We start from the raw sequence: 27,609 nt of genomic DNA on the forward strand, positions 1-27,609 counted from the left end.
CAATCTGGGTGGTCTTGGTGCCATTTCGAGAACATCTGGGTGATTTTGGTGCCGTTCTGAGTAGATCTGGGTGGTCTTGGTGCCATTTTGAGGAGACCTGGGTGGTTTTGGTGCCGTTCTGAGTAGATCTGGGTGCTTTCAGTGCCGTTTTGGTGCCATTTTGACACAACCTGGGTGCTTTTGGTGCCATTTTGACACAACCTGGGTGCTTTCGGTGCCGTTTTGGTGCCATTTTGAGTAGACCTGGGTGGTTTCGGTGCTGTTTTGGTGCCGTTTTGACACAACCTGGGTGCTTTTGGTGCCATTTTGACACAATCTGGGTGGTTTTGGTGCCGTTTTGAGACAATCTGGGTGGTTTTGGTGCCGTTTCGGTGCCATTCTGACACAACCTGGGTGCTTTCGGTGCCGTTTTGGTGCCATTCTGACACAACCTGGGTGCTCTCGGTGCCATTCTGACACAACCTGGGTGCTCTCGGTGCCGTTTTGGTGCCATTTTGAGTAGACCTGGGTGCTTTCGGTGCCGTTTTGGTGCCATTCTGACACAACCTGGGTGCTCTCGGTGCCGTTCCGTGACCGTTTTCCCGCTGTTCCCGCAGCCTGGCATGGTGAGGCGATGCCGCGCACGCCGGCCTCCAGCGAGGAGGACGAGGGCGGTCGGGGCTCCGAGTACCCCGAGGCCGATTCGGACTCCGGGAGCTCCCGCGAGGGCCCCCCCGGAACCAACCCCGGCCCCCCCCGGGGACCCTCCCGGGGCCCCCCCCGGCCGCCGCCCGAGGACCATTTCAGCATGATGGTGTTCCGCATCGGCATCCCCGACCTGCACCAGACGGTGAGGCCCAAAATGCCGGGGAATATCGGGAATGGGGCAAAAAAACCAGCGGGAACGGGCGGGGAAATAGCGGGGATGGGAAGGGGAAAATTGGGGGGGAGAGGGAAAAAAATTGGGGTTTTTAAACCCAAAAAATTGGGGATTTTCCGTTAAAAATTGAGATTTTTTTCACTAAAAATTGGGGGGAAGAGGAAAATAAATTGGGGTTTTTTTCCCCAAAAAATTGGGGGGAAGAGGAAAAAAAATTGGGATTTTTTTACCCCCAAAAATGGGGGTTTCGGCCCAAATAAATGGGAATTTTCCGTTAAAAATTGAGATTTTTTTTCGCTAAAAATTGGGGGGAAGAGGAAAAAAAATTGGGATTTTTTAAACCCAAAAAATTGGGAATTTTTCGTTAAAAATTGAGATTTTTTTTCGCTAAAAATTGGGGGGAAGAGGAAAAAAATTGGGATTTTTTTAAACACAAAAATGGGGAATTCAGCCCAAATAAATGGGAATTTTCCCGTAAAAATTGAGATTTTTTTTTCGCTAAAAAATTGGGGGGAAGAGGAAAAAAAATTGGGGATTTTTAAACCCAAAAAATTGGGGATTTTTCGTTAAAAATTGAGATTTTTTTTTTCGCTAAAAATTGGGGGGAAGAGGAAAAAAAAATTGGGATTTTTTTACCGCCAAAAATGGGGGGTTTTGGCCCAGATAAATGCAATTTTTCCCCCAAAAAAATTGGGAATTTTCCCGTAAAACTTGAGATTTTTTCGCCCTAAAAAATTGAGGGGAAGAGGAAAAAAATTGGGGAGAAGAGGAAAAAAATTGGGGGGAAGAGGAAAAAAAATTGGGGCTTTTTTAAACCCAAAAATGGGGGGTTTCGGCCCAGATAAATGCAATTTTTCCAAAAAAATTTTGGGAATTTTCCCGTAAAAATTGAGATTTTTTTTCGCCAAAGAATTGGGGAGAAGAGGAAAAAAATTGGGGATTTTTTCCCTCAAAAAAGGGAATTTTCCCTTAAAATTGAGATTTTTTTCACTAAAATTTGGGGGGAAGAGGAAAAAAATTGGGGATTTTTAAACCCAAAAATGGGGGGTTTTGGCCCAAATAAATGGGAATTTTTCCAAAAAAAATTTGGGAATTTTCCCGTAAAAATTGAGATTTTTTTTCGCCAAAGAATTGGGGAGAAGAGGAAAAAAAATTGGGGATTTTTAAACCCAAAAATGGGGGGTTTTGGCCCAAATAAATGCAATTTTTCAAAAAAAAAAAAGGGAATTTTCCCAAAAAAATTGAAATTTTTTCGCCCTAAAAAATTGAGGGGAAGAGGAAAAAAATTGGGGGGAAGAAGAAAAAAAAAATGGGGGGAAGAGGAAAAAAAATTGGGGTTTTTTAAACCCAAAAATGGGGAATTCATGCCAAATAAATGGGAATTTTCCCACCCAAAAAAATGGGAATTTTCCCTTAAAAATTGAGATTTTTTTTCGCCAAAGAATTGGGGGCAAGAGGAAAAAAATTGGGGGGAAGAGGAAAAAAAATTGGGGATTTTTTTACCCCCCCAAAAATGGGGATTTCAGCCCAAATAAATGGGAATTTTCCCTTAAAAATTGAGATTTTTTTCCCCCAAGAAACTGGGGGGAAGAGGAAAAAAAATTGGGTTTTTTTTAACCCAAAAATGGGGGGGTTCGTGCCAAATAAATGGGAATTCCCCCCCCCCCAAAAAATTGGGATTTTCTGTTAAAAATTGAGATTTTTGAGATTTTTTTCGCCAAAAAATTGGGGGGAAGAGGGAAAAAAAGTGGGATTTTTTAAAACCAAAAATGGGGAATTCATTCCAAATAAATGGGAATTTTCCCTTAAAAATTGATATTTTTTGCTCAAAAAAAAAAAAAAAAAAAAAAGAGAATTTTCCAGTTTTTTACCATCCCCTCACTGGGGGTTTCCCTTTTGGGGTTCCCCATGCCCTGACCCCCAAATCTGCATTTTTGGGATTAATCCCAGGGGTTTTTGGGGCCATTTTTGGGGCCATTTTGAGGGCATTTAGGCCATTTTCCTCACCCAACTCTCCCCAAACCTGGGGGATTTTTGGGATCCCCTCACCCCAAACCCTCTGGGCTTTCATTTTTGGGGTTCCCCCTGCTCTGACCCCTCAAATCTGCATTTCTGGGACTCAGCCTAAAGGATTTTTAGGGGTTTTTTGGGCGCCATTTTGAGGCCATTCGGGGCATTTTCCTCACCCAGCACTCCCCAAACCCCGGGGATTTTTTGGGTTCCTCTCATCACGATTTTCTTTTTTGGGGTTCCCTGTGACCCTGACCCCCCAAAAACCTTCGGGGCTCCATTTTTGGGATTAATCCCAGGGGTTTTTGGGGCCATTTTGGGCACCATTTTGAGGCTGTTTAGGGCATTTTCCTCACCCTACACTCCCCAAACCCGGGGATTTTTACCATCCCCTCATTGGGGGTTTCCCTTTTGGGGTTCCCCATGCCCTGAGCCCCCAAATCTGCAGTTTTGGGATTAATCCCAGGGCTTTCTGGGGACTTTCTGGGGACTTTTTTTGGGTCATTTTGAGGCCATTCGGGACATTTTCCTCACCCAGCACTCCCCAAACCCCGGGGATTTTTTGGGTTCCTCTCTTCGCGATTTTCCTTTCTGGGGTCCCCCCCGTTCCCCTGACCCCCCAAAAACCTTTGGGACTCCATTTTTGGGATTAATCTCAGTGGGTTTGGGGCCATTTTGGGCACCATTTTGAGGCCATTTATGCCATTTTCCTCACCCTACACTCCCCAAACCCGGGGATTTTTACCATCCCCTCATTGGGGGTTTCCCTTTTGGGGTTCCCCCTGCCCTGACCCCCCCAAATCTGCATTTTTGGGACTTTTGGGCGCCATTTTGAGGCCATTTAGGCCATTTTCCTCGCCCAAACCCGGGGATTTTTGGGTTCCTCTCTTCGCGATTTTCCTTTCCCGGGCTCCCCCCTGTTCCCCTGACCCCCCGAATTTCTGGCCGCTCCCCAGAAGTGCCTGCGCTTCGACCCGGGCGCGGCCGTGTGGGCGGCCAAGCAGCAGCTGCTGTGCGCCCTGACCGAGGGGCTCCACGACGGCCTCAACTACGGCCTCTTCCAGCCGGCGGCCGCCGGCCGCGACGCCAAGTTCCTGGACGAGGAGCGCCCGCTGCGCGACTACCCCCAGAGCTTCGACCAGGGCGTGCCCTACCTCGAGGTGGGCGTGGTCAGGGTGTGGGAGGGGTCACGGTGGGGCGTGGTCGCTGTGGGAGGGGTCCTGGAGGTGTTTGGGGTGGGGGACGTGGGGGAGAAGTTGGGTAAAAGTGGCGGATTTGGGGTTAAATTGATGTGGAGTGGGCGTGGCCAGGGTGTGGGAGGGGTTACGGTGGGGCGTGGTCGCTGTGGGTGTGGTCCTGTTGGGCGTAGCGCCAATTTAGGGTGGGGGCACATGGGGGATAATTCGGATAAAAGTGGCGAATTTGGGGTTATAATGGTGAGAGGTGGGCGTGGTCAGGGTTTGTGGGCGTGGTCACAGTGGGTGTGGCCCTGGGGGGTGTGGTGTCAATTTGGGGTGGGGTTGATGTGGGAGAATCTGGGTAAAAGTGGCGGATTTGGGGTTAAAATGGTGTGGAGTGGGCGTGGCCTGTTGGTTTGTGGGCGTGGTCACCATGGGTGTGGTCATGGGGGTGTGGTGTCAGTTTGGGGTGGGATACGTGGGTGAGAATTGGGGTAAAATTGTTGGAATTTGGGTTAAATTGATGTGGAGTGGGCGTGGTCAGGGTGTGGGAGGGGTCACGGTGGGGCGTGGTCACAGTGGGTGTGGCCCTGGGGGGTGTGGTGTCAATTTGGGGTGGGGTACATGAAGGAGAAGTTGGGTAACAGTGGCAGATTTGGGGTTAAAATGGTGTGGAGTGGGCGTGGTCAGGGTTTGGGTGTGGTCATGGGGGGCGTGGTCCTAGTGGGTGTGGTCATAGGAGGTGTGGAGTCCATTTTGGGTGGGGTTAATGAGGGAGAATTGGCGGATTTGGGGTGAAATTGATGTGAGGTGGATGTGGCCTGTTGGTTTGTGGGCGTGGTCATTGTGGGTGTGGTCCAGGGGCGTGGTTTCAATTTGGGGCGGGGTCAATGAAAGAGAATTGGGTTAAAAGTGGCAGATTTGGGGTTAAAATGATGCGGAGTGGGCGTGGCCTGAGTTTGGGTGTGGCCATGGGGTGGGCGTGGCCTCCATTTAGGGGCGTGCCCCGCTGACTGGGTGTGGCTTAGGGCAGATGTAGGGCGGTATCCAGCAGGGTGGGCGTGGCTTAGGGGGGCGTAGGGTGTTCCCCACCGGGTAGGCGTGGTCTGGGCAGGGTGGGGGCGTGCCCCACTGTGTTGTGGGCGTGGCCCCGTACTGACCCCGCCCCCAGTTCCGGTACAAGACCCGGGTGTACAAACAAACGAACCTGGACGAGAAGCAACTGGCCAAGCTCCACACCAAGGTGGGTGGGACACGCCCCCTGCCCCGAGGCCACGCCCCCGTCCTTCCTGACCACGCCCCTCTCTTCATTGACACGCCCTCCCTGCCATTTGGCCACGCCTCTTTCCTATGCTATGCACTCTGCAGTGGCCACGCCCCCATAAGTACCTGGCCACACCCTCTGGTCATTGGCCACGCCCCCATGTCCTTGGACACGCCCCCTTCCCTTTGCCCTGCCCATGTGTGTAGGCCACACCCCTCTACTCATTGGCCAAACCCCCCCATTCTATTCTATGGCCACGCCCCCTGCACTGTGGCCACGCCCTTCTCAGCAAATCACCCGGCCACGCCCCCCTCTGTGGCCACACCCCTTTGGTCACAACTACACCCTCTCCTGGCCCCGCCCCCTTTTTGTGTTGGCCACGCCCATTACATGATGACATCGCCCCTTTGCCTTTTGGCCACGCCCCCTTCCCTGACCACGCCCCTCATCACCGAGGCCACGCCTCCAGCCTGTGTGGGGCCGCCCCTTCCCAATATCCCCTGGGGGCTCCTGGGTGTCCCCAAAATGTCCCCAAATATCCCAAATGTTCCCAAAATGTCCCCAAATCCCCCCAATGTCCCCAATGTCCCCAAAATGTCCCCAATGTCCCCAAAATGTCCCCAATGTCCCCAATGTCCCCAATGTCCCCCATGATGTCCCCAAATGTCCCCAAATATCTCCAAATGTCCCCCAAATGTCCCCAATGTCCCCAATGTCCTCAATGTCCTCAATGTCCCAAATCCCCTGAATGTCCCCAATCCCCCAATGTCCCCAAATGTCCCCAATGTCCCCCAAATGTCCCCAAATGTCCCCAAATGTCCCCAATTTCGTCCCCCCGGTGTCCCCAGACGGGGCTGCGGAAGTTTCTGGATTACGTCCAGCACGGCTCGGCCGAGAAGGTGGCGCGGCTGCTGGAGCGGGGGCTGGACCCCAACTACCACGACTCCGACTCGGGGGGTGAGAGCCAAAAACCCCCAAAATCACCCCAAAATCAGCCCAAAAAATCAGCCCAAAACACCTCAAAATCATCCCAAAATCATCCCAAAATCACCCCAAAATCATCCCAAAATCACCCCAAAATCATCCCAAAGTCACCCCAAAATCATCCCAAAATCACCCCCAAAATCATCCCAAAAACTCAGCCCAAAATCACCCCAAAATCAGCCAAAAAAATCAGCCCCAAACACCCCAAAATCACCCCAAAATCATCCCCAAAATCATCCCAAAATCACCCCAAAAACTCAGCCAAAAATCACCCCAAAGTCATCCCAAAATCAGCCCAAAAAATCAGCCCAAAACACCTCAAGATCACCCCCAAGATCACCCCCAAAATCACCCCAGAATCATCCCCAAAATCTCCCCAAAAATCACCCCAAAAAATCCCCAACTACCATGACTCCGACTCAGGAGTGAGAGCCAAAAACCCCCAAAATCACCCCAAAATCATCCTCAAAGTCACCCCAAAATCATCCCAAAAACTCAGCCCAAAATCATCCCAAAATCACCCAAAATCATCCCAAAAACTCAGCCCAAAATCATCCCAAAACCACCCCAAAATCACCCCGAAAATCATCCCAAAATCACCCCCAAAATCATCCCAAAAACTCAGCCAAAAATCACCCCCAAAATCATCCCCAAAACCATCCCAAAAAATCGGCCCAAAACACCCCAAAATCACCCCAAAAATCACCCCGAAAATCATCCCCAAAATCACCTTAAAATCACCTTAAAAATCACCCCAAAAATTGCCCCCAAAATCACCCCAAAAACTCAGCCCAAAATGATCCCCAAAATCACCCTAAAAAATCACCCCAAAATCATCCTCAAGTCACCCCAAAATCATCCCAAAAATTCAGCCGAAAATCACCCCAAAATCACCCCAAAAATCCCCAACTACCACGACTCCAACTCGGGGTTGAGAGCCAAAAACCCCAAAAATCACCCCAAAATCATCCCCAAAATCAGCCCAAAGAATCAGCCCAAAACACCTCAAAATCACCCCAAAATCATCCTCAAAATCATCCCCAAAATCAGCCAAAAAAATCAGCCCAAAACACCTCAAAATCATCCCCAAAATCAGCCAAAAAAATCAGCCCAAAATCACCCCAAAATCACCCCAAAAATCCCCAACTACCACGACTCCGACTCAGGGAGTGAGAGCCAAAAACCCCAAAATCATCCCAAAAACTCAGCCCAAAATCATCCCAAAAATCATCCCAAAATCATCCCAGAATCAGCCCAAAATCACCCCCAAAATTACCCCAAAAAAATCACCTGGGACACCTCAAAAATCCCCCCAATGTTCCTGATGTCCCCAAAACCCCCAATGTCCCCAGTGTCCCCAGTGTCCCCAAATTTCCCCAGTGTCCCCAATATCCCCAAATGTCCCAAATCCCCCCAATGTCCCCAAGTCCTCTCAATGTCCCCAATGCCCCCAATCCCTCCGATGTCCCCATTGTCCCCAATGTCCCTGATGTCCCCAATGTCCCCAAATCCTCTCAGCGTCCCCATTGTCCCCAACCCCCCCGATGTCCCCAATGCCCCCAACGCCCCCATTGTCCCCAATGTCCCCAACCCCCCTGATGTCCCCAACGCCCCCATTGTCCCCTGATGTCCCCAACCCCCCTGATGTCCCCAATGTCCTCAACGCCCCCAAATCCTCTCAACATCCCCAATGTCCCCAATATCCTCAAATCTCCCAAATCCCCCCAATGTCCCCAATGTCCCCAAATCCTCTCAATGTCCCCAAATGTCCCCAAGGCCCCCAACGCCCCCAATGTCCCCAATCCCCCTGATGTCCCCATTGTCCCCAGTGTCCCTGATGTCTGCAATCCCCCGATGTCCCCAATGCCCCCATTGTCCCCAATGTCCCCAACGGCCCCAACGGCCCCATTGTCCCCATTGCCCCGGATGCCCCCAAATACTCTCAACACCCCCAACGCCCCCATTGTCCCCAATGTCCCCAATGCCCCCATTGTCCCCGATGTCCCCAACGCCCCCCATTGTCCCCGATGTCCCCAATGTCCCCCCGCTGTCCCCAGAGACGCCGCTGACGCTGGCGGCGCAGCGCGAGGGCCCGGGGGAGGTGGAGATCATTCGCCTGCTCTGCCTGGGCGGGGCCCACCTGGATTTCCGCGCCCGCGACGGAGCCACGGCGCTGCACCGGGCGGTGTGCACGAGGCGGTACCCGGCCCTGCTGGTGAGAATGGCACACCTGGGACACCTGGGGACACCTGGGGACACACAGGGACACCTGGGGACACCTGGGACACACAGGGACACACAGGGACACAGGGGTGGCACAGCCACGGCGCTGCACCGGGCGGTGTGCACGAGGCGGTATCCGGCGCTCCTGGTGAGAATGGCACACCTGGGACACCTGGGGACACCTGGGGACACCTGGGGACAGTGGGGACACACAGGGACACACAGGGACACACAGGGACATGGGGGTGGCACAGGGAGGGCGCTGCACCGGGCGGTGTGCACGAGGCGGTACCCGGCCCTGCTGGTGAGACCGGCACACCTGGGCACACCTGGGCACACCTGGGGACACCTGGGGACACACAGGGACACACAGGGACACACAGGGACACGGGGGTGGCACAGCCACGGCGCTGCACCGGGCGGTGTGCACGAGGCGGTACCCGGCCCTGCTGGTGAGACCGGCACACCTGGGGACACCTGGGGACAGATGGGGACACACAGGGACACACAGGGACACGGGGGTGGCACAGCCATGGCGCTGCACCGGGCGGTGTGCACGAGGCGGTACCCGGCACTGCTGGTGAGAATGGCACACCTGGGGACACCTGGGGACACCTGGGGACACCTGGGGACACCTGGGACACACCACCTGGGGACACCTGGGACACACAGGGACAACCACAGCACACCTGGGGACAGCTGGGGTCGCATGGGGACACACCTGGGGTCACATAGGGATGCACCTGGGGACATACCTGGGCACACCTGGGCACACTTGGGGACATACCTGGAGACACCTGGGGACACATAGGGACACGGGGGTGGCACCCTGTGGGTGCCATGGGAGCGTCCCAAGGGTGCCATGGGGTGTCACCAAGGGGTCACACAGGTGTCACCTGGGGGTCCCAAGGGTGTCCCCATTGTCCCCCGCAGGCGCTGCTGGACCTGGGGTGTCCCCAATAAAAGGGATAAGCAGGGGTGACACCCTTGGGTGCCACGGGGGGGTCTGAGGATGTCACCAGGGGGTCCCAAGGGTGTCCCCATGTCACCTACAGGCACTGGGGGTGTCCCCAAGTAAAGGGACAAGGGGGGGTGACATTGCTGTGGGTCCTGTGGGTGCCATGGGGTAAATCTGGGGATGTCACCAAGGGGTCCCACAGGTGTCACCATTGTCCCCTGCAGGCGCTGCTGGACCTGGGGTGTCCCCAAATAAAGGGACAAGAAGGGGTGACACCCTTGGGTGCCACAGGGGTGTCCCAAGGATGCCATGGGGTGTCCCCAAGAGGTCCCATGGATGTCACCCGAGGGTCCCAAGGGTGTCCCCATTGTCCCCGCAGGCGCTGCTGGACCTGGGCGGGTCCCCGAACTACAAGGACCGGCGGGGTCTGACCCCCCTGTACCACACGGCCATGGTGGGCGGGGACCCGCGGTGCTGCGAGCTGCTGCTCTACAACCGCGCGCACATCGGCACGGCTGACGAGAACGGCTGGCAGGAGATACACCAGGTGACACCTGGGTCACTGTCACCTGTGTCACTGTGTCACTGTGTGACCCCATCATCCCATCCCTGTGTCACTGTGTCACCCCGTTATCCCATTATCATCACTGTCACATCGGGACGGCTGACGAGAACGGCTGGCAGGAGATACACCAGGTGACACCTGAGTCACTGTCACTGTCACCTGTGTCACTGTGTGACCCTGTGACCCCATCATCCCATCGCTATGTGACCCTGTCACCCCATTATCCCGTTATCATCACTGTCACATCGGCACGGCCGACGAGAACGGCTGGCAGGAGATACACCAGGTGACACCTGGGTCATTGTCACCTGTGTCACTGTGTCACTGTGTGACCCCATCATCCCATCCCTGTGTCACTGTGTCACCCCGTTATCCCATTATCATCACTGTCACATCGGGACGGCTGACGAGAACGGCTGGCAGGAGATACACCAGGTGACACCTGGGTCATTGTCACTGTCACCTGTGTCACTGTGTGACCCTGTGACCCCATCATCCCATCGCTATGTGACCCTGTCACCCCATTATCCCGTTATCATCACTGTCACATCGGCACGGCCGACGAGAACGGCTGGCAGGAGATACACCAGGTGATTGTCACCTGTGTCACTGTCACCTGTGTCACTGTGTCACTGTGTCACTCTGTGACCCCATCATCCCATCATCCCATCCCTGTGTCACCCTGTCACCCTGTTATCATCACTGTCACATCGGCACTGCCGACGAGAACGGCTGGCAGGAGATACACCAGGTGACAGCCCTGTCATTGTCACCTGTGTCACTGTGTCACTGTGTCACTGTGTGACCCCATCATCCCATCCCTGTGTCACTGTGTCACTGTGTCACATCGGCACGGCCGACGAGAACGGCTGGCAGGAGATACACCAGGTGACACCTGGGTCATTGTCACCTGTGTCACTGTCACCCGTGTCACTGTGTCACCGTGTCACTGTGTCACCCTGTGACCCCATCATCCCATGTCCCTGTGTGACCCCGTTATCCCGTTACCATCACTGTCACATCGGCACTGCCGACGAGAACAGCTGGCAGGAGATTCACCAGGTGACACCTGGGTCATTGTCACCTGTGTCACTGTCACCTGTGTCACTGTGTCACATTGTCACCCTGTGACCCCATCATCCCGTCACTGTGTCACTGTGTCACCCCGTTATCCCATTATCATCACTGTCACATCGGGACGGCTGACGAGAACGGCTGGCAGGAGATTCACCAGGTGACACCTGGGTCATTGTCACCTGTGTCACTGTGTGACCCCATCACCCCATCCCTGTGTGACCCTGTCACCCCGTTATCCCATCCCTGTGTCACCGTGTCACCCCCTCATTTTGTCACCCCGTTGTGGCCCCATGTCACTGTGTCACCCTGGCACAGAACAGCTGGCAGGAGGTACACCAGGGGAGGTGACAGCTGTGACATTGTCACCCTGTCACCCTGTCACCCTGTCACCGTGCCGGCCCGTGTCACCCCGTCACCTCGTCACGTTGTCACCCTGTCACCCCATCATCCCACTCCTGTGTCACCCCGTGTCACTGTGTCACGTTGTCACCCCATCACCCTGTGTCACCCTGTGTCACCCTGTGTCACCGTGTCACCCTGTCACATTGTCACCCTGTGTCACCCTGTGTCACCCTGTGTCACCGTGTCGCATTGTCACACTGTCACCCCGTCACCCCACCCCTGTGTCAGTCACCCCCATGAGCACGGCTGTCAGGTGACAGGGACAGTGCCACCCTGTCACCATGCCACCCTGTCACCGTGTCACCCTGTCACCGTGCCAGTGGCAGATGTCACCGTGTCTGTCGCTCTGCCACGTCACTGTGTCACTGCGCCACCCCATCATCCCTGTCCCCCCAGAGTCCCAGGTGTCCCCAATCCCCCCAAATGTCCCCAATCCTTCAATGCTCCCAAAATCCCAAATGTCCCCAAATGTCCCCAACCCTTCAATGCCTCCAAAATCCCAAATGTCCCCAATGCCCCCATGATGACCCCAAAGTCCCTGATGTCCCCATGATGTCCCCATGATGTCCCCAATGACCCCAACACCCCCAATGTCCCCGATGCCCTTGATGTCCCCAATGTCCCCACATTGACCTCCATGTCCCCCCAATGTCCCCAACTCCCTCAACTCTCCTCGATGTCCCCAGTGTCCCCATTGCCCCAAATATCCCCACCAGCCCCAATGTCCCCAATCCCCCAAATGTCCCCATAATGTCCCCAAGTTCCCCCATGACCCCAATCCCCCCAATGCCCCCACAATGTCCCCAAGCCCCCACTTATTCCATTGTCCCCAATGTCCCCAATGTCCCCAATCCCTCCAACACCCCCAACGCCCTTGGTGTCCCCAATGTCCCCAGTGTCCCCAATGTCCCCAGTGTCCCCAATCCCTCCAATCCCACAATGTCCCCAACGTCTCCACAATGTCCCCAAGCCCCCAATCCCCCCAACGCCCCCAATATCCCTGACACCCCCTGGTGTCCCCAATGTCCCCACAATGACCCCAATGTCCCCACAATGACCCCAATGTCCCCAAAGTCCCCAACACTCCCAACACCGCCGGTGTCCCCGCTGATGTCCCCGTGTCCCCAGGCGTGCCAGCACGGCCACTCGCAGCACTTGGAGCATTTGCTGTTCTACGGCGCCGAGGCGGCGGCACAGAACGCGTCCGGCAACACCGCGCTGCACATCTGCGCCCTCTACAACAAGGTGGCACCTTGGGGACACCCTGGGGACATTGGGGACAATGGGGACATCAGGGGGATTGGGGACATTGGGGACATTGAGGGGATTGGGGACATTGAGGGGATTGGGGACATTGGGGACACAGTGACATGGGAATGTCCGGCAACACCGCGCTGCACATCTGCGCCCTCTACAACAAGGTGGCACCTTGGGGACATCCTGGGGACATCCTGGGGACATTGAGGGGATCGGGGACATCGGGGGGATCGGGGACATTGGGGACATTGGGGCATCCAGCAACACCGCGCTGCACATCTGCGCCCTCTACAACAAGGTGGCACCTTGGGGACACCCTGGGGACATTGGGGGGATTGGGGACACTGGGGACATCCTGAAGACATTGGGGACATTGGGGGGATTGGGGGGACTGGGGACACTGGGGACATCAGGGATGTTGGGGACACTGGGGACATTGGCATCCGGCAACACCGCGCTGCACATCTAGAACAAGGTGGCACCTTGGGGACACTGGGGACACTGGGGACATTGAGGGGATTGGGGACATCCTGGGGACATTGGGGGGATTGGGGACACAGTGACATGGGAGTGTCCAGCAACACCGCGCTGCACATCTGCGCCCTCTACAACAAGGTGGCACCTTGGGGACACTGGGGACATCCTGGGGACATCGGGGGACATTGAGAGGATTGGGGACATTGGGGGGATCGGGGACATTGGGGACATTGGGGACATTGGAGTGTCCGGCAACACCGCGCTGCACATCTGCGCCCTCTACAACAAGGTGGCACCTTGGGGACATTGGGGGATGTTGGGGATATTGGGGACACCCTGGGGACATTGGGGACGTCAGGGATGTTGGGGACACTGGGGACATCAGGGGGATTGAGGACATTGGGGACATCGGGGACATCAGGGGTTAGGAATACTGGGGTGACATTGGGGACATTATGGGGACATTGGTGACAATGAGGGGATTGGAGGCATTGGGGGAATTTGGGGACATTGGAGGGACATTGGGGTGACATTGGGGACATTATGGGGACACTGAGGGCCCTCGGGATATGGGGGATTGGCGCCACTCTGGTGCCACTTTTTGGTGCCATTCGGTGCCACTTTGGTGCCATTTTTTGGTGACATTCGGTGCCACTTTGGTGCCATTTGGTGTCCCCCCAGGAGAGCTGCGCCCGGATCCTCCTGTACCGCGGGGCCAACAAGGAGGTGAAGAACAACAGCGGGCAGACGCCGTTCCAGGTGACACTGGGGACACTGGGGACATCACTGGGGACATCACTGGGGACAATGGGGACATCACTGGGGACATGGGGGGCAATGGGGACATCATTGGGGACATGGGGACATCACTGGGGACAACACTGGGGACATCATTGGGGACACTGGGGGCATTACTGGGGACATGGGGACATTCACTGTTCCAGGTGACACTGGGGACATCACTGGGGACATCACTGGGGGCAATGGGGACATGGCGACACCATTGGGGACATGGGGACACCATTGGGGACACTGGGGGCAATGGGGACATGGGGGGCAATGGGGACATTGGGGACACTGGGGACATCATTGGGGACACTGGGGACATTGGGGGCAATGGGGACACACATTGGGGACATTGGTGACACTGGGAGCAGACGCTGTTCCAGTTGACACTGGGGACATTGGGGACACACCCAGGTGACACTGGGGACACTGTGGAGGGGGTGACCCCCCCATGTGAGTGTCCCCTCTCTGTCCCTTTGTCCCCTTTTTTCCTGCATCCCTGTCCCCTCGCTGTCCCCAATGTCCCCTCCTGTCCCTGCCACCCCTGTCTCTGTCCCCTCGCTGTCCCCAATGTCCCCTCCTGTCCCCAATGTCCCCTGGCAGGTGGCCGTCATCGCCGGGAACTTCGAGCTGGGCGAGCTCATCAAGAACCACCGGGACAGCGACGTGGGTGAGCCCTGGGGACACCGAGGGGACATTGGGGACATTGGGGGGATTGGGGACAATGGGGACAATGGGGACATTGGGGACACTGGGGACATTGGGGACATTGGGGACACTGGGGACACTGGGGACATTGGGGGGATTGGGGACAACGGGGACATTGGGGATAGCGAGGGGACATTGGGGGGACATTGAGGATGTTGGGGACTTTGGGGACATTGAGGACACTGTGGGGACATTGGGGACATTTGGGGGCGTTGGGGACATTGGAGACATTGGGGACTTTGGGGACATTGGGGACAGCGGGGGGACATTGGGGACATTGAGGATGTTGGGGACTTTGGGGACACTGGGGACATTTGGGGCCTTGGGGACATCGGGGACACTGGGGGGCTTTGGGGACATTGGGGATGGGAGGAGTTTGGGGGCTCCGGCCCTTCCTTTACCCAACCCCCCCCAAAATCCCCAAATTTCCCCCAAATTTCCCCAAATTTCCCCAAATTCCCCCAATTTCCCCGCAGTTCCGTTCCAGGAGAGCCCGCAGTTCGCCGGCCGCCGCCGGGAGCCGCTCCGGGGGCCGCTGCTGCCGCCCCAGCGCCTCCTGCGGGCCAACAGCGACACCGGGGCCGGGGCCCTGCCCGAGTGGGTCCTGAGGGGTCCCCCCGGGGCTCCCCCGGCCCCCAGGCCCCCCTCGGGGACCCTGCGCAGCTCCAGCTCCCCCCGGGGCGCTCGGGCCCGCTCCCCGTCCCGCGGGAGGCACCCGGAGGAGCCGCGGAGGCAGCCCCGGGGCAGGCCCAGGTAACGGGGACAGGGGATTTGGGGGGATTGGGGGGGATTGGGCGGGTCCAGAGGGGATTTAAGGGGGTCCAGAGTGGGTTTGGGGGGGTTTGGGGGGGTTTGGGGGAGGTTTTGGGGGGCTGCGACCACCGGTGTTGGCACCTGGAGGAGTCCAGGAGGAGCCCCGGGGCAGGCCCAGGTAATGGGACAGGGGGGATTTGGGGGGTTCAGAGTGGATTTGGGGGGGTTTGTGGGGGTCCAGAGTGGATTTGGGGGGTTCAGAGTGGATTTGGGGGGTCCCGAGTGGGTTTGGGGGGTTTGGAGGGGCTCGGGCTCGGTCCCCATCCCGGGGGCGGCACCCGGGGCAGGCCCAGGTAATGGGACAGGGGGGATTGGGGAGTCTAGAGTGGATTTGGGAGGGCTTGGGGGGGTCCAGAGTGGATTTGGGGGGGCCCCGAGTGGTTTTGGGGGGGTTTTGGGGGATTTTGGGGAGGTTTTGGGGGGCTGAGACCACCGGGGTTGGCACCTGGAGGAGCCGCGGAGGCAGCCCCGGGGCAGGCCCAGGTACGGGACAGGGGGGATTTGAGGGGTTCAGAGTGGGTTTGGGGAGGTTTGGGGGGTCCAGAGTGGATTTGGGGGGGTCCAGAGTGGATTTGCGGGGGTCCAGAGTGGATTTGGGGGGGTTTTGGGGGATTTTGGGGAGGTTTTGGGGGGCTGAGACCACCGGGGGCGGCACCCGGAGGCAGCCCCGGGGCAGGCCCAGGTAACGGGACCGGGGGGATTGGGGGGGATTTGGGGGGTTCAGAGTGGGTTTGAGGGGTCGAGAGTAGGTTTGGAAGGGTTTGGGAGGGTCCAGAGTGGATTTGGGGGGGTTTTGAAAGGGTCTAGGGGGGTTTTGGGGGGATTTGGGGGGCTCGGGCTCGGTCCCCGTCCCGCGGGAGGCACCAGGCGGAGCCGCGGAGGCAGCCCCGGGGCAGGCCCAGGTAACGGGACAGGGGGGATTTGGGGGCATTTGGGGGGATTTGGGGGGGTCCAGAGTGGATTTGGGGGGGTCCAGAGTGGATTAGTGGGGGTCCAGAGTGGTTTTGGGGGGGTTTTGGGGGATTTTGGGGAGGTTTTGGGGGGCTGAGACCACCGGGGTTGGCACCTGGAGGCAGCCCCGGGGCAGGCCCAGGTATGGGACAGGGGGGATTTGGGGGGGATTTGGGGGGTCCAGAGTGGGTTTGGGAGGATTTGGGGGGGACCAGAGTGGATTTGGGGGGGTTTGGGGGATTTTGGGGGGGTTTTGGGGGTGTTTGGGAGGTTTTGGGGGGCTGAGACCACCGGGGTTGGCACCCAGAGGAGCCGCAGAGGCAGCCCCGGGGCAGGCCCAGGTAACCGGGACAGGGGGGATTGGGGGGGATTGGGAGGGGATTTTGGGGGTTCAGAGTGAGTTTGGGGGGTCCCGAGTGGATTTGGGGGGGTTTTGAAAGGGTCTAGGGGGGTTTTGGGGGGATTTGGGGGGATTTGGGGGGCTCGGGCTCGGTCCCCGTCCCGCGGGAGGCACCAGGCGGAGCCGCGGAGGCAGCCCCGGGGCAGGCCCAGGTAACGGGACAGGGGGGATTTGGGGGGATTGGGGGGATTTGGGGGGGTCCAGAGTGGGTTTGGGGGGGTCCAGAGTGGTTTTGGGGGGGTTTTGGGGGATTTTGGGGAGGTTTTGGGGGGCTGAGACCACCGGGGTTGGCACCTGGAGGCAGCCCCGGGGCAGGCCCAGGTATGGGACAGGGGGGATTTGGGGGGGATTTGGGGGGTCCAGAGTGGGTTTGGGAGGATTTGGGGGGGACCAGAGTGGATTTGGGGGGGTTTGGGGGATTTTGGGGGGGTTTTGGGGGTGTTTGGGGAGGTTTTGGGGGCTGAGACCACCGGGGTTGGCACCCGGAGGAGCCGCAGAGGCAGCCCCGGGGCAGGCCCAGGTAACCGGGACAGGGGGGATTGGGGGGGATTGGGGGCGGATTGGGGGGATTTGGGGGTTGGGACCCCTTGAAATGGGACCCAGGGGGTCCCGAGTGGATTTGGGGGGGTTTTGGGAGGAAATTTGAGGATTTTGGGGGGGGTTTTGGGGGTGTTTGGGGGAGGTTTTGGGGGGCTGAGACCACCGGGGTTGGCACCTGGAGGAGCCCAGGAGGAGCCCTGGGACAGGCCCAGGTACGGGACAGAGGGGATTTGGGGGGGATTTTGGGGGGATTTGGGGGGCTCCAGAATTGGATTTGGGGGGGTCGGGGGGATTTTGGGGGGGTTTGAGGGGGTTTTGAGATGGTCTAGGGGGGGTCGGGGGGGATTTTGGGGGTGTTTGGGGGGATTTGGGGCATTGGGACCCCTTGAAATGGGACCCAGGGAAGCTCCGAGGATGGTCCAGGTGTGAGGAGGGGGCTCCTGGGGGGATTTGGGGGGGGCCCGAGTGGGTTTGGGGGAGTCCAGAATGGATTTGGGGGGGTTTGGGGGGGTCCAGAGTGGATTTGGGGGGATTTGGGGGTTTGGGATCACCGGGAGTGGCACCTGGAGGAGCCTTGGGGTTTGGGGTGGGGGTCTCTGGGTCCAGAACCCCAAATCAGGACCCAGGGACCCCAAATTGGGACCCCAGGACCCCAAATCCGGAGTCTGGGACCCCAAATTTGGGGTTTGGGTGGGGGTCTCTGGGTCCAGAACCCCAAATCAGGACCCCAGAACCCATTTGGGGTCTCAGGAACCCAAATTTAAGGCTCCGAGACCCCAATTTAAGCATGTGGGACCCCAAATCTGGGTTTTGAGTGGGGGTCTCTGGATCCAGGGTCCCAAACTGGGACCCCAGGACCCATTTTGGGTCTCCAGGACCCCAATTTGGGACTCAGGAACCCAAATTTAAGGGTCCAGGACCCCAAATTGGGACTCTGGGACCCCACATTTGGGGTTTGGGTGGGGGTCTCTGGATCCAGGACCCCAGTTTGGGACTCTGGGACCCCAAATTTAAGCATTCAAGACCCCAATTTAAGCATCTGGGACCCCAAATTTGGGGTTTGGGTGGGGGTTTCTGCATCCAAGACCCCAAATCAGGATCCCAGAACCCATTTGGGGTCTCAGGAACTCCAGTTTGGGACTCTGGGACCCCAAAATTGGGGTTTGAGTGGGGATCTCTGGGTCCAGAACCCCAAATTGGGACCCCAGGACCCATTTTGGGCATCCAGGACCCCAACTTGGGACTCAGGAACCCAAATTTAAGGGTCCAAGACCCCAGTTTGGGACTCTGGGACCCAAATTTAAGGCTCCGAGACCCCAATTTAAGCATCTGGGACTCCAAATTTGACTTTTGGCTGGGGGTCTCTGCATCCAGGACCCCAAATCGGGACCCCAGAACCCATTTGGGGACTCAGGAACCCCAATTTGGCACTTTGGGACCCCAAATTTGGGGTTTGAGTGGGGATCTCTGGGTCCAGAACCCCAAACTGGGACCCCAGAACCCATTTTGGGTCTCCAGGACCCCAATTTGGGACTCAGGAACCCCAAATCCAGAGTCTGGGACCCCAAATTTGGCTTTTGGGTGGGGGTTTCTGCATCCAGGACCCCACATCAGGACCCCAGAACCCATTTGGGGTCTCAGGAACCCCAATTTGGGACTTAGGAGCCCAAATTGGAACTCCAGGGTCCCAATTCGGGTCTCTGAGACCCCAAATCTGGGGTTTGAGTAGGGGTCTCTGGATCCAGGACCCCAAACTGGGACCCCAGGACCCATTTTGGGTATCCAGGACCCCAATCTGGGACTCAGGAACCCAAATTTAAGGGTCCAGGACCCCAAACTGGGACTTTGGAACCCCAAATTTGGGGGTTGGGTGGGGATCTCTGCATCCAAGACCCCAAATCAGGACCCAGGGACCCCAAATTGGGACTCAGGAACCCAAATTTAAGGGTCCAGGACCCCAAATCCAGAGTCTGGGACCCCAAATTTGGGGTTTGAGTGGGGATCTCTGGACCCAGGGCCCCAAATTGGGACTCCAGGACCCATTTTGGGTCTCCAGGACCCCAATTTGGGACCCAAGGACCCCAAATCCGGACTCTGGGACCCCAAATTTGGCTTTTGGGTGGGGGTCTCTACATCCAAGACCCCAAATCAGGACCCCAGAACCCATTTGGGGTCTCAGGAACCACAATTTGGGACTCGGGAACCCCAAGTTGGAACTCCAGGGTCCCAATTCGGGTCTCTGAGACCCCAAATCTGGGGTTTGGGTGGGGGTCTCTGGATCCAGGGTCCCAAACTGGGACCCCAGCACCCATTTGGGGACACAGGAACCCCAATTTGGGACTCAGGAACCCAAATTTAAGGGTCCAGGACCCCAAATCCAGAGTCTGGGACCCCAAAATTGGGGTTTCTGGATCTGGGACCCCAAATTTAGGGGTTCAGGACCCCAATTTGGGACTGGGCACCCCCCATTTGGCTTTTGGGTGGGGGTTTCTGCATCCAAGACCCCAAATCAGGACCCCAGAACCCATTTGGGGTCTCAGGAACCCCAATTTGGGACTCGGGGACCCCCAATTTTGGCATTTCCCGGGGGTCTCACCGTGTCCCCCCCCTTTCCCCTTTGTGCCCCCCCAGCTCCAGCGGCCTCAGCCGAGACCCCGGCCCGGGGGGGACCCCAGGGGGGACTTTGGGGTCCCGGGGGGTGAAGAGGAAACTTTACTCAGCTGTACCTGGGCGCACCTTCCTGGCTGTGAGACCCTACCAGGCCCAGGGCGAGGGCGAGCTCAGCCTCAGCAAGGGAGAGCGCATCAAGGGTGGGTGCAAACGCCCCAAAAAAACCCCCAAAAATCCCAAAAAAGGCCCCTAAAAAACCCCCAAAATCTCGGGATTCCGCCCCGAAAAAATCCTGGGATTCGTTCTTAAAATCCCTGAAAAAAAAGCCAAAAATCCCCCAAAATTCTGGGATTCCACCCCAAAAAGACCCCGAAAAAATCCCAGGATTCCTCCTCAAAAAATACCCCAAAAATCCCAAATAAGTCCTGGGATCCCACCCCAAAAAAACCACAGAAAAATCCTGAAAAAATCCCCCAAAAATCTCCCAAAAAAGGCCCCTAAAAAAACCCCAAAATCTCGGGATCCCGCCCCGAAAAAATCCTGGGATTCGGCCTTAAAATCCCCTAAAAAAACCCCAAAAAAACCCCCAAAATTCTGGGATTCCACCCTGAAAAAATCCTGGGATTCATCCTTGAAATCCCCTTTAAAAACCCCAAAAATCCTGGGATTCGGCCTCAAAATCCCCTAAAAAAACCCCAAAAAAACCCCCAAAATTCTGGGATTCCACCCTGAAAAAATCTTGGGATTTGTCCTAAAAATCCCCTAAAAAAAACCCGAAAAATCCTGGGATTCGGCCTCAAAATCCCCTAAAAAAACCCCAAAAAAACCCCCAAAATTCTGGGATTCCGCCCTGAAAAAATCTTGGGATTTGTCCTAAAAATCCCCTAAAAAAACCCCCCAAATTCTGGGATTCCATCCCAAAAATATCCCAGGACTGGTCCCAAAAAAATCCTGGGATTTGTCCTTAAAATCCCCTAAAAAAAAACCCAAAAAAAACCCAAAATTCTGGGATTCCACCCCAAAAATATCCCAGGATTGCTCCCTGAAAAACCCCCAGGATTCCTCCTCAAAATCCTCCAAAAAACCCCAAAAATTCAGGGATTCCACCCCAAAAAGACCCCGAAAAATCCCAGGATTCCTCCTCAAAATCCCCTAAAAAAACCCCAAAAATTCGGGGATTCCGCCCCAGAAAGACCCTGAAAAAATTCCAGGATTCATCCTCAAAATCCCCTAAAAAAAACCCAAAAAACCCCAAATAAATCCTGGGATTCCACCCAAAAAAAAACCCCACAGAAAAATCCCGAAAAAAAACCCCAAAAAAACCCCAAAATCTCAGGATCCCACCCCGAAAAAATCCCGGGATTTGTCCACAAAATCCCCTAAAAAAAACCCAAAAAAACCCCAAAATTCAGGGATTCCAACCCAAAAATATCCCAGGATCCCTCCTCAAAAAATCCCCCAAAAAACCCCAAAAATCCCAAATAAATCCTGGGATCCCACCCCAAAAAAACCACAGAAAATTCCTGAAAAAAATCCCCGCAAAAAACCCAAAAAAGGCCCCTAAAAAACCCCAAAATCTCGGGATCCCGCCCCGAAAAAATCCTGGGATTCGGCCTCAAAATCCCCTAAAAAAACCCCAAAAAAAACCCCAAAATTCTGGGATTCCACCCTGAAAAAATCTTGGGATTTGTCCTAAAAATCCCCTAAAAAAACCCCCCAAATTCTGGGATTCCATCCCAAAAATATCCCAGGACTGGTCCCAAAAAAATCCTGGGATTTGTCCTTAAAATCCCCTAAAAAAAACCCCAAAAAAACCCCAAAATTCTGGGATTCCACCCCAAAAATATCCCAGGATTGCTCCCTGAAAAACCCCCAAGATTCCTCCTCAAAATCCTCCAAAAAACCCCAAAAATTCAGGGATTCCACCCCAAAAAGACCCCGAAAAAATCCCAGGATTTGTCCTCAAAATCCCCTAAAAAAACGCCAAAAAATTCAGGGATTCCACCCCAAAAAACCCACAGAAAAATCCCGAAAAAATCCCCCAAAAATCCCCCAAAAAACCCAAAAAAGGCCCCTAAAAAACCCCAAAATCTCGGGATCCCACCCCAAAAAAATCCCAGGATTCCTCCTCAAAATCCCCTAAAAAAACCCCAAAAATTCGGGGATTCCACCCCAAAAGAATCCCAGGATCCCTCCTCAAAAAATCCCCCAAAAAACCCCAAAAATCCCAAATAAATCCCGGGATCCCACCCCAAAAAACCACAGAAAATTCCTGAAAAAATCCCCCAAAAATCTCTCCCAAAAAACCCTAAAAAGGCCCCTAAAAAACCCCAAAATTCCGGGATTCGTCCTTAAAATCCCCTAAAAAAACCCCAAAAAATTGGGGGATTCCTCTTAAAAATCACCCCCAAAAAACCCCAAAAAAGCCCCAAAAAAATCCCAAAATTCCTCCTCAAAATCCCCTAAAAAAACCCCAAAAAACCCCAAAAATTCGGGGATTCCACCCCAAAAAGACCCCGAAAAAATCCCCTAAAAAAAACCCAAAAAAGCCCAAAATTCGGGGATTCCACCCCAAAAAGACCCCGAAAAAATCCCCTTAAAAAACCCCTAAAAAACCCCAAAATTCCAGGATTTGTCCTCAAAATCCCCTAAAAAAACCCCAAAAAATTCGGGGATTCCTCTTAAAAATCGCCCAAAATCCCCCAAAAAAGCCCCAAAAAATCCCAAAATTCCCCCTCAAAATCCCCTAAAAAAACCCAAAAAATTCGGGGATTCCACCCCAAAAATACCCCGAAAAAATCCCCTAAAAAAACCCCAAAAATCCCCAAAATTCTGGGATTCCACCCCAAAAAGACCCCGAAAAAATCCCCTAAAAAAAACCCAAAAAAGCCCAAAATTCGGGGATTCCACCCCAAAAAGACCCCGAAAAAATCCCCTTAAAAAACCCCTAAAAAACCCCAAAATCCCGGGATTTGTCCTTAAAATCCCCTAAAAAAACCCCAAAAAATTGGGGGATTCCTCTTAAAAATCACCCAAAATCCCCCAAAAAAGCCCCAAAAAATCCCAAAATTCCCCCTCAAAATCCCCTAAAAAAACCCAAAAAATTCGGGGATTCCACCCCAAAAATACCCCGAAAAAATCCCCTAAAAAAAACCCCAAAAATCCCCAAAATTCTGGGATTCCACCCCAAAAAGACCCCGAAAAAATCCCCTAAAAAAACCCCAAAAAAGCCCCAAAATCCCCTAAAAAAACCCCAAAAATTCCGGGATTCCTCTTAAAAATCACCCAAAAAACCCCAAAAAAGCCCCAAAAAAATCCCAAAATTCCTCCTCAAAATCCCCTAAAAAACCCCAAAAATTCGGGGATTTCACCCCAAAAGGACCCTGCAAAAATCCCCTAAAAAAACCCCAAAAAAGCCCCAAAATCCCAGGATTTGTCCTTAAAATCCCCTAAAAAAACCCCAAAAAATTGGGGGATTCCTCTTAAAAATCGCCCAAAATCCCCAAAAAAAGCCCCAAAAAATCCCAAAATTCCTCCTCAAAATCCCCTAAAAAAGCCCCAAAAATTCAGGGATTTCACCCCAAAAATACCCCGAAAAAATCCCCTTAAAAAACCCCAAAAAAGCCCCAAAATCCCAGGATTTGTCCTTAAAATCCCCTAAAAAAACCCCAAAAAATTGGGGGATTCCTCTTAAAAATCACCCAAAATCCCCCAAAAAAGCCCCAAAAAATCCCAAAATTCCCCCTCAAAATCCCCTAAAAAAACCCAAAAAATTCGGGGATTCCACCCCAAAAATACCCCGAAAAAATCCCCTAAAAAAAACCCCAAAAATCCCCAAAATTCTGGGATTCCACCCCAAAAAGACCCCGAAAAAATCCCCTAAAAAAAACCCAAAAAAGCCCAAAATTCGGGGATTCCACCCCAAAAAGACCCCGAAAAAATCCCCTTAAAAAACCCCTAAAAAACCCCAAAATTCCGGGATTTGTCCTTAAAATCCCCTAAAAAAACCCCAAAAAATTGGGGGATTCCTCTTAAAAATCGCCCAAAATCCCCCAAAAAAGCCCCAAAAAATCCCAAAATTCCCCCTCAAAATCCCCTAAAAAACCCCAAAAATTCGGGGATTTCACCCCAAAAAAAATTCTGAGACCCCACCGAGGGCAGATTTTGGGATTTTTGGGGTTTTTTTTGGGATTTTGGGGGTTTCTGGGTGGGTTTGGGGATTTTTTGGGGGGAGATTTTTGGGGTTTTTGGGATTTTTGGGGTTTTTGGGATTTTTTTGGGGGGATTTTTGGGGTTTTTTTTTGGATTTTTGGGGGGATTTTTGGGGTTTTTGGGATTTTGTGGGTGGGGATTTTTGGGGTATTTGGGATTTTTTGGGTGGGGATTTTTGGGGGTTTTGGTGTTTTTGGGTGGGGATTTTTGGGATTTTTTGGGTGGGGATTTTTTGGGTTTTTTGGATTTTTTGGGGGGGATTTTAGGAGTTTTTGGGTTTTTTTGGGGGGGGATTTTTGAGATTTTTTTGGGGGGGATTTTTGGGATTTTTTGGGAGGGATTTTTGAGTTTTTGGGATTTTTTTGGGTGGGATTTTTGGGGTTTTTGGGATTTTTTGGGAGGGATTTTTGGGGTTTTTGGGGGGGATTTTTGGGGTTTTTGGGATTTTTTTGGGCGGGATTTTTGGGGTTTTTGGGATTCTTTGGGATTTGGGATTTTTGGGGGTTTTGGTGTTTTTGGGGGGGATTTTTGGGATTTTTTTGGGTGGGGATTTTTGGGGTTTTTTTGGATTTTTGGGTGGGATTTTTGGGGGTTTTTTTGGATTTTTGGGGGGATTTTTGGGGTTTTTGGGATTTTTTGGGCGGGGATTTTTGGGGGTTTTGGTGTTTTTGAGGGGGATTTTTGGGGTTTTTGGGATTTTTTGGGGGGGATTTTGGGAGCTTTTGGGATTTTTTGGGTGGGGATTTTCGGGGGTTTTGGTGTTTTTGGGGGGGATTTTTGAGATTTTTTTGGGGGGGATTTTTGGGATTTTTTGGGTGGGGATTTTTGGGGTTTTTGGGATTCTTTGGGGGGGATTTTTGGGATTCTTTGGGGGGATTTTTGGGATTTTTTGGGGGGGATTTTTGGGATTTTTTGGGCGGGATTTTTAGGGTTTTTTTGGAGTTTTGGGGCAGATTTTTGGGGTATTTGGGATTTTTGGGGGGGGATTTTTTGGGGGGGATTTTTTGGGGGTTTTTGGTGTTTTTGGGGTGTTTCTGATTCGGGGGTGCCCCCGCAGTGCTGAGCGTGGGCGAGGGCGGATTTTGGGGTCTCTGTGGGGGATTTTGGGATTTTTGAGGATTTTGGGGGGGATTTTGGGGGTTTTTGGGATTTTTTGGGTGGGGATTTTTGGGGTTTTTGGGATTTTTTGAGCGGGATTTTTGGGGTTTTTGGGATTTTTTTGGGCGGGATTTTTGGGGGGATTTTTGGGATTTTTTGAGTGGGATTTTTGGGATTTTTTGGGGGGGATTTTTGGGGTTTTTGGGAGTTTTTTGGGGGGATTTTTGGTGTTTTTGGGGTGTCTCTGATTCGGGGGTGCCCCCGCAGTGCTGAGCGTGGGCGAGGGCGGATTTTGGGGTCTCTATGGGGGATTTTGGGCCTTTTGGGGTCTCTATGGGGTTTTTTGGGATTTTGGGGGTTTCTGGGTGGGTTTTTGGGATTTTTTGGGGGGGATTTTTGGGGGGATTTTTGGGATTTTTTGAGCAGGATTTTTGGGGTTTTTGGGATTTTTTGAGTGGGATTTTTGGGATTTTTTGGGTGGGGATTTTTGGGGTTTTTGGGATTTTTTGAGCGGGATTTTTGGGGTTTTTGGGATTTTTTTGGGCGGGATTTTTGGGGGGATTTTTGGGATTTTTTGAGTGGGATTTTTGGGATTTTTTGGGGGGGATTTTTGGGGTTTTTGGGAGTTTTTTGGGGGGATTTTTGGTGTTTTTGGGGTGTCTCTGATTCGGGGGTGCCCCCGCAGTGCTGAGCGTGGGCGAGGGCGGATTTTGGGGTCTCTGTGGGGGATTTTGGGGTCTCTGTGGGGGATTTTGGGGTCTCTGTGGGGGATTTTGGGATTTTTGAGGATTTTTGGGGGGATTTTGGGGGTTTTTGGGATTTTTTGGGTGGGGATTTTTTTGGTTTTTGGGATTTTTTGGGTGGGGATTTTTGGGGTTTTTGGGGGGATTTTTGGAGTTTTTGGGATTTTTTGGGGGGATTTTTGGGATTTTTTGAGCGGGATTTTTGGGATTTTTTTGGGGGGATTTTTGGGGGTTTTGGGATTTTTTGGGGGGGTTTTTTGGTGTTTTTGGGGTGTCTCTGATTCGGGGCTGCCCCCGCAGTGCTGGGCGTGGGCGAGGGCGGATTTTGGGGTCTCTATGGGGGATTTTGGGTTTTTTGGGATTTTGGGGGTTTCTGGGTGGTTTTTTGGGGGGATTTTTTGGGTTTTGGTGTTTTTGGGGTGTCTCTGACTCGGGGCTGCCCCCGCAGTGCTGAGCGTGGGCGAGGGCGGATTTTGGGGTCCCTATGGGGGATTTTGGGATTTTTGAGGATTTTTGGGGGGATTTTGGGGGTTTTTGGGATTTTTTGGGTGGGGATTTTTTGGGTTTTGGTGTTTTTGGGGTGTCTCTGATTCGGGGCTGCCCCCGCAGTGCTGAGCGTGGGCGAGGGCGGATTTTGGGAGGGCCAGGCCCGAGGCAGGGTCGGGTGGTTCCCGTCCGAGTGCGTGGAGGAGGTGCCCCCCCGGACCCCCGAGGGAAAAACAGGTACCCCAAAAACCCCAAAAACCCCGCGTGGAGCCCCAAAACCATCCCCTGGACCCCAAAAACCCCAAAAACCCCAAAAACCCTGCATGGAGCCCAAAAACCATCCCCTGGACCCCAAAAACCCCAAAAATCCCGCATGGACCCCAAAAACCCCAAAAACCCCAAAACCCCCGCATGGACCCCAAAAACCCCGCATGGACCCCAAAAACCCCACCCGGACCCCAAAAACCCCGCATGGACCCCAAAACCATCCCCTGGACCCCAAAAACCCCAAAAACCCTGCATGAGGCCCAAAAACCCCAAAAACCCCAAAAACCCCAAAAACCCTGTATGGACCCCAGAAACTCTGCATGGACCCCAAAAACCCCAAAAACCCCACCCAGACCCCAAAAACCCTGCATGGACCCCAAAAATATCCCCTGGACCCCCAAAACCCCCCCCGATCCTAAACTTCCCCCCAACCCCAAAAATCCCTCCCCAAAATCCCCTAAAAATGCCCTCCTGGATCCCAAATGCTCCAAACCCCTCTGACCCCACAAAAAACCCAAAAGACCCCAAAACTCTCCCTGGAACCCAAATTCCCCAAATCTCCCAAACCCCTCTGACCCCAAAACCCCCAAATCCCTTCCTATGACCCCAAAAACCGTCCCTGGACCCCAAATTCCCTCAATTGCCCCCAAACCCTCCCTGGACCCCAAAAACCCCAAAAAACCCCAAAACCCCCCCAAAAAAAACCCAAAAAACCCAAAAAAAATCCCAAAACCCTCCCAA

At 54.0% G+C, this 27,609-nt stretch overlaps 1 protein-coding gene across 1 annotated transcript in view; it reads left to right on the plus strand.

Moving 5' to 3' along the window:
- Positions 1 to 575: 575 nt before the first annotated feature.
- Positions 576 to 27,609, plus strand: part of LOC139587146 (SH3 and multiple ankyrin repeat domains protein 1-like) — a gene marked incomplete at its 3' end in the record, with an annotated part of 45,556 nt that continues 18,522 nt past the window's right edge. Inside the window, exons 1-12 of the mRNA XM_071421082.1 lie at positions 576 to 829; positions 3,826 to 4,029; positions 5,219 to 5,290; positions 6,160 to 6,268; positions 8,353 to 8,510; positions 9,856 to 10,023; positions 12,649 to 12,765; positions 13,936 to 14,013; positions 14,644 to 14,710; positions 15,225 to 15,501; positions 20,084 to 20,262; positions 26,725 to 26,838. Of these exons, the coding sequence (XP_071277183.1) occupies positions 614 to 829; positions 3,826 to 4,029; positions 5,219 to 5,290; positions 6,160 to 6,268; positions 8,353 to 8,510; positions 9,856 to 10,023; positions 12,649 to 12,765; positions 13,936 to 14,013; positions 14,644 to 14,710; positions 15,225 to 15,501; positions 20,084 to 20,262; positions 26,725 to 26,838 (1,759 nt within the window). The remainder of the gene's footprint in view (positions 830 to 3,825; positions 4,030 to 5,218; positions 5,291 to 6,159; positions 6,269 to 8,352; positions 8,511 to 9,855; positions 10,024 to 12,648; positions 12,766 to 13,935; positions 14,014 to 14,643; positions 14,711 to 15,224; positions 15,502 to 20,083; positions 20,263 to 26,724; positions 26,839 to 27,609) is intronic.

Source organism: Agelaius tricolor, unplaced genomic scaffold (genome assembly GCF_023055355.1).
Source record: "Agelaius tricolor isolate 1412-34295 unplaced genomic scaffold, bAgeTri1.0.p SCAF_184, whole genome shotgun sequence".
In the NCBI taxonomy this organism is placed as follows: Eukaryota; Metazoa; Chordata; class Aves; order Passeriformes; family Icteridae; genus Agelaius; species Agelaius tricolor.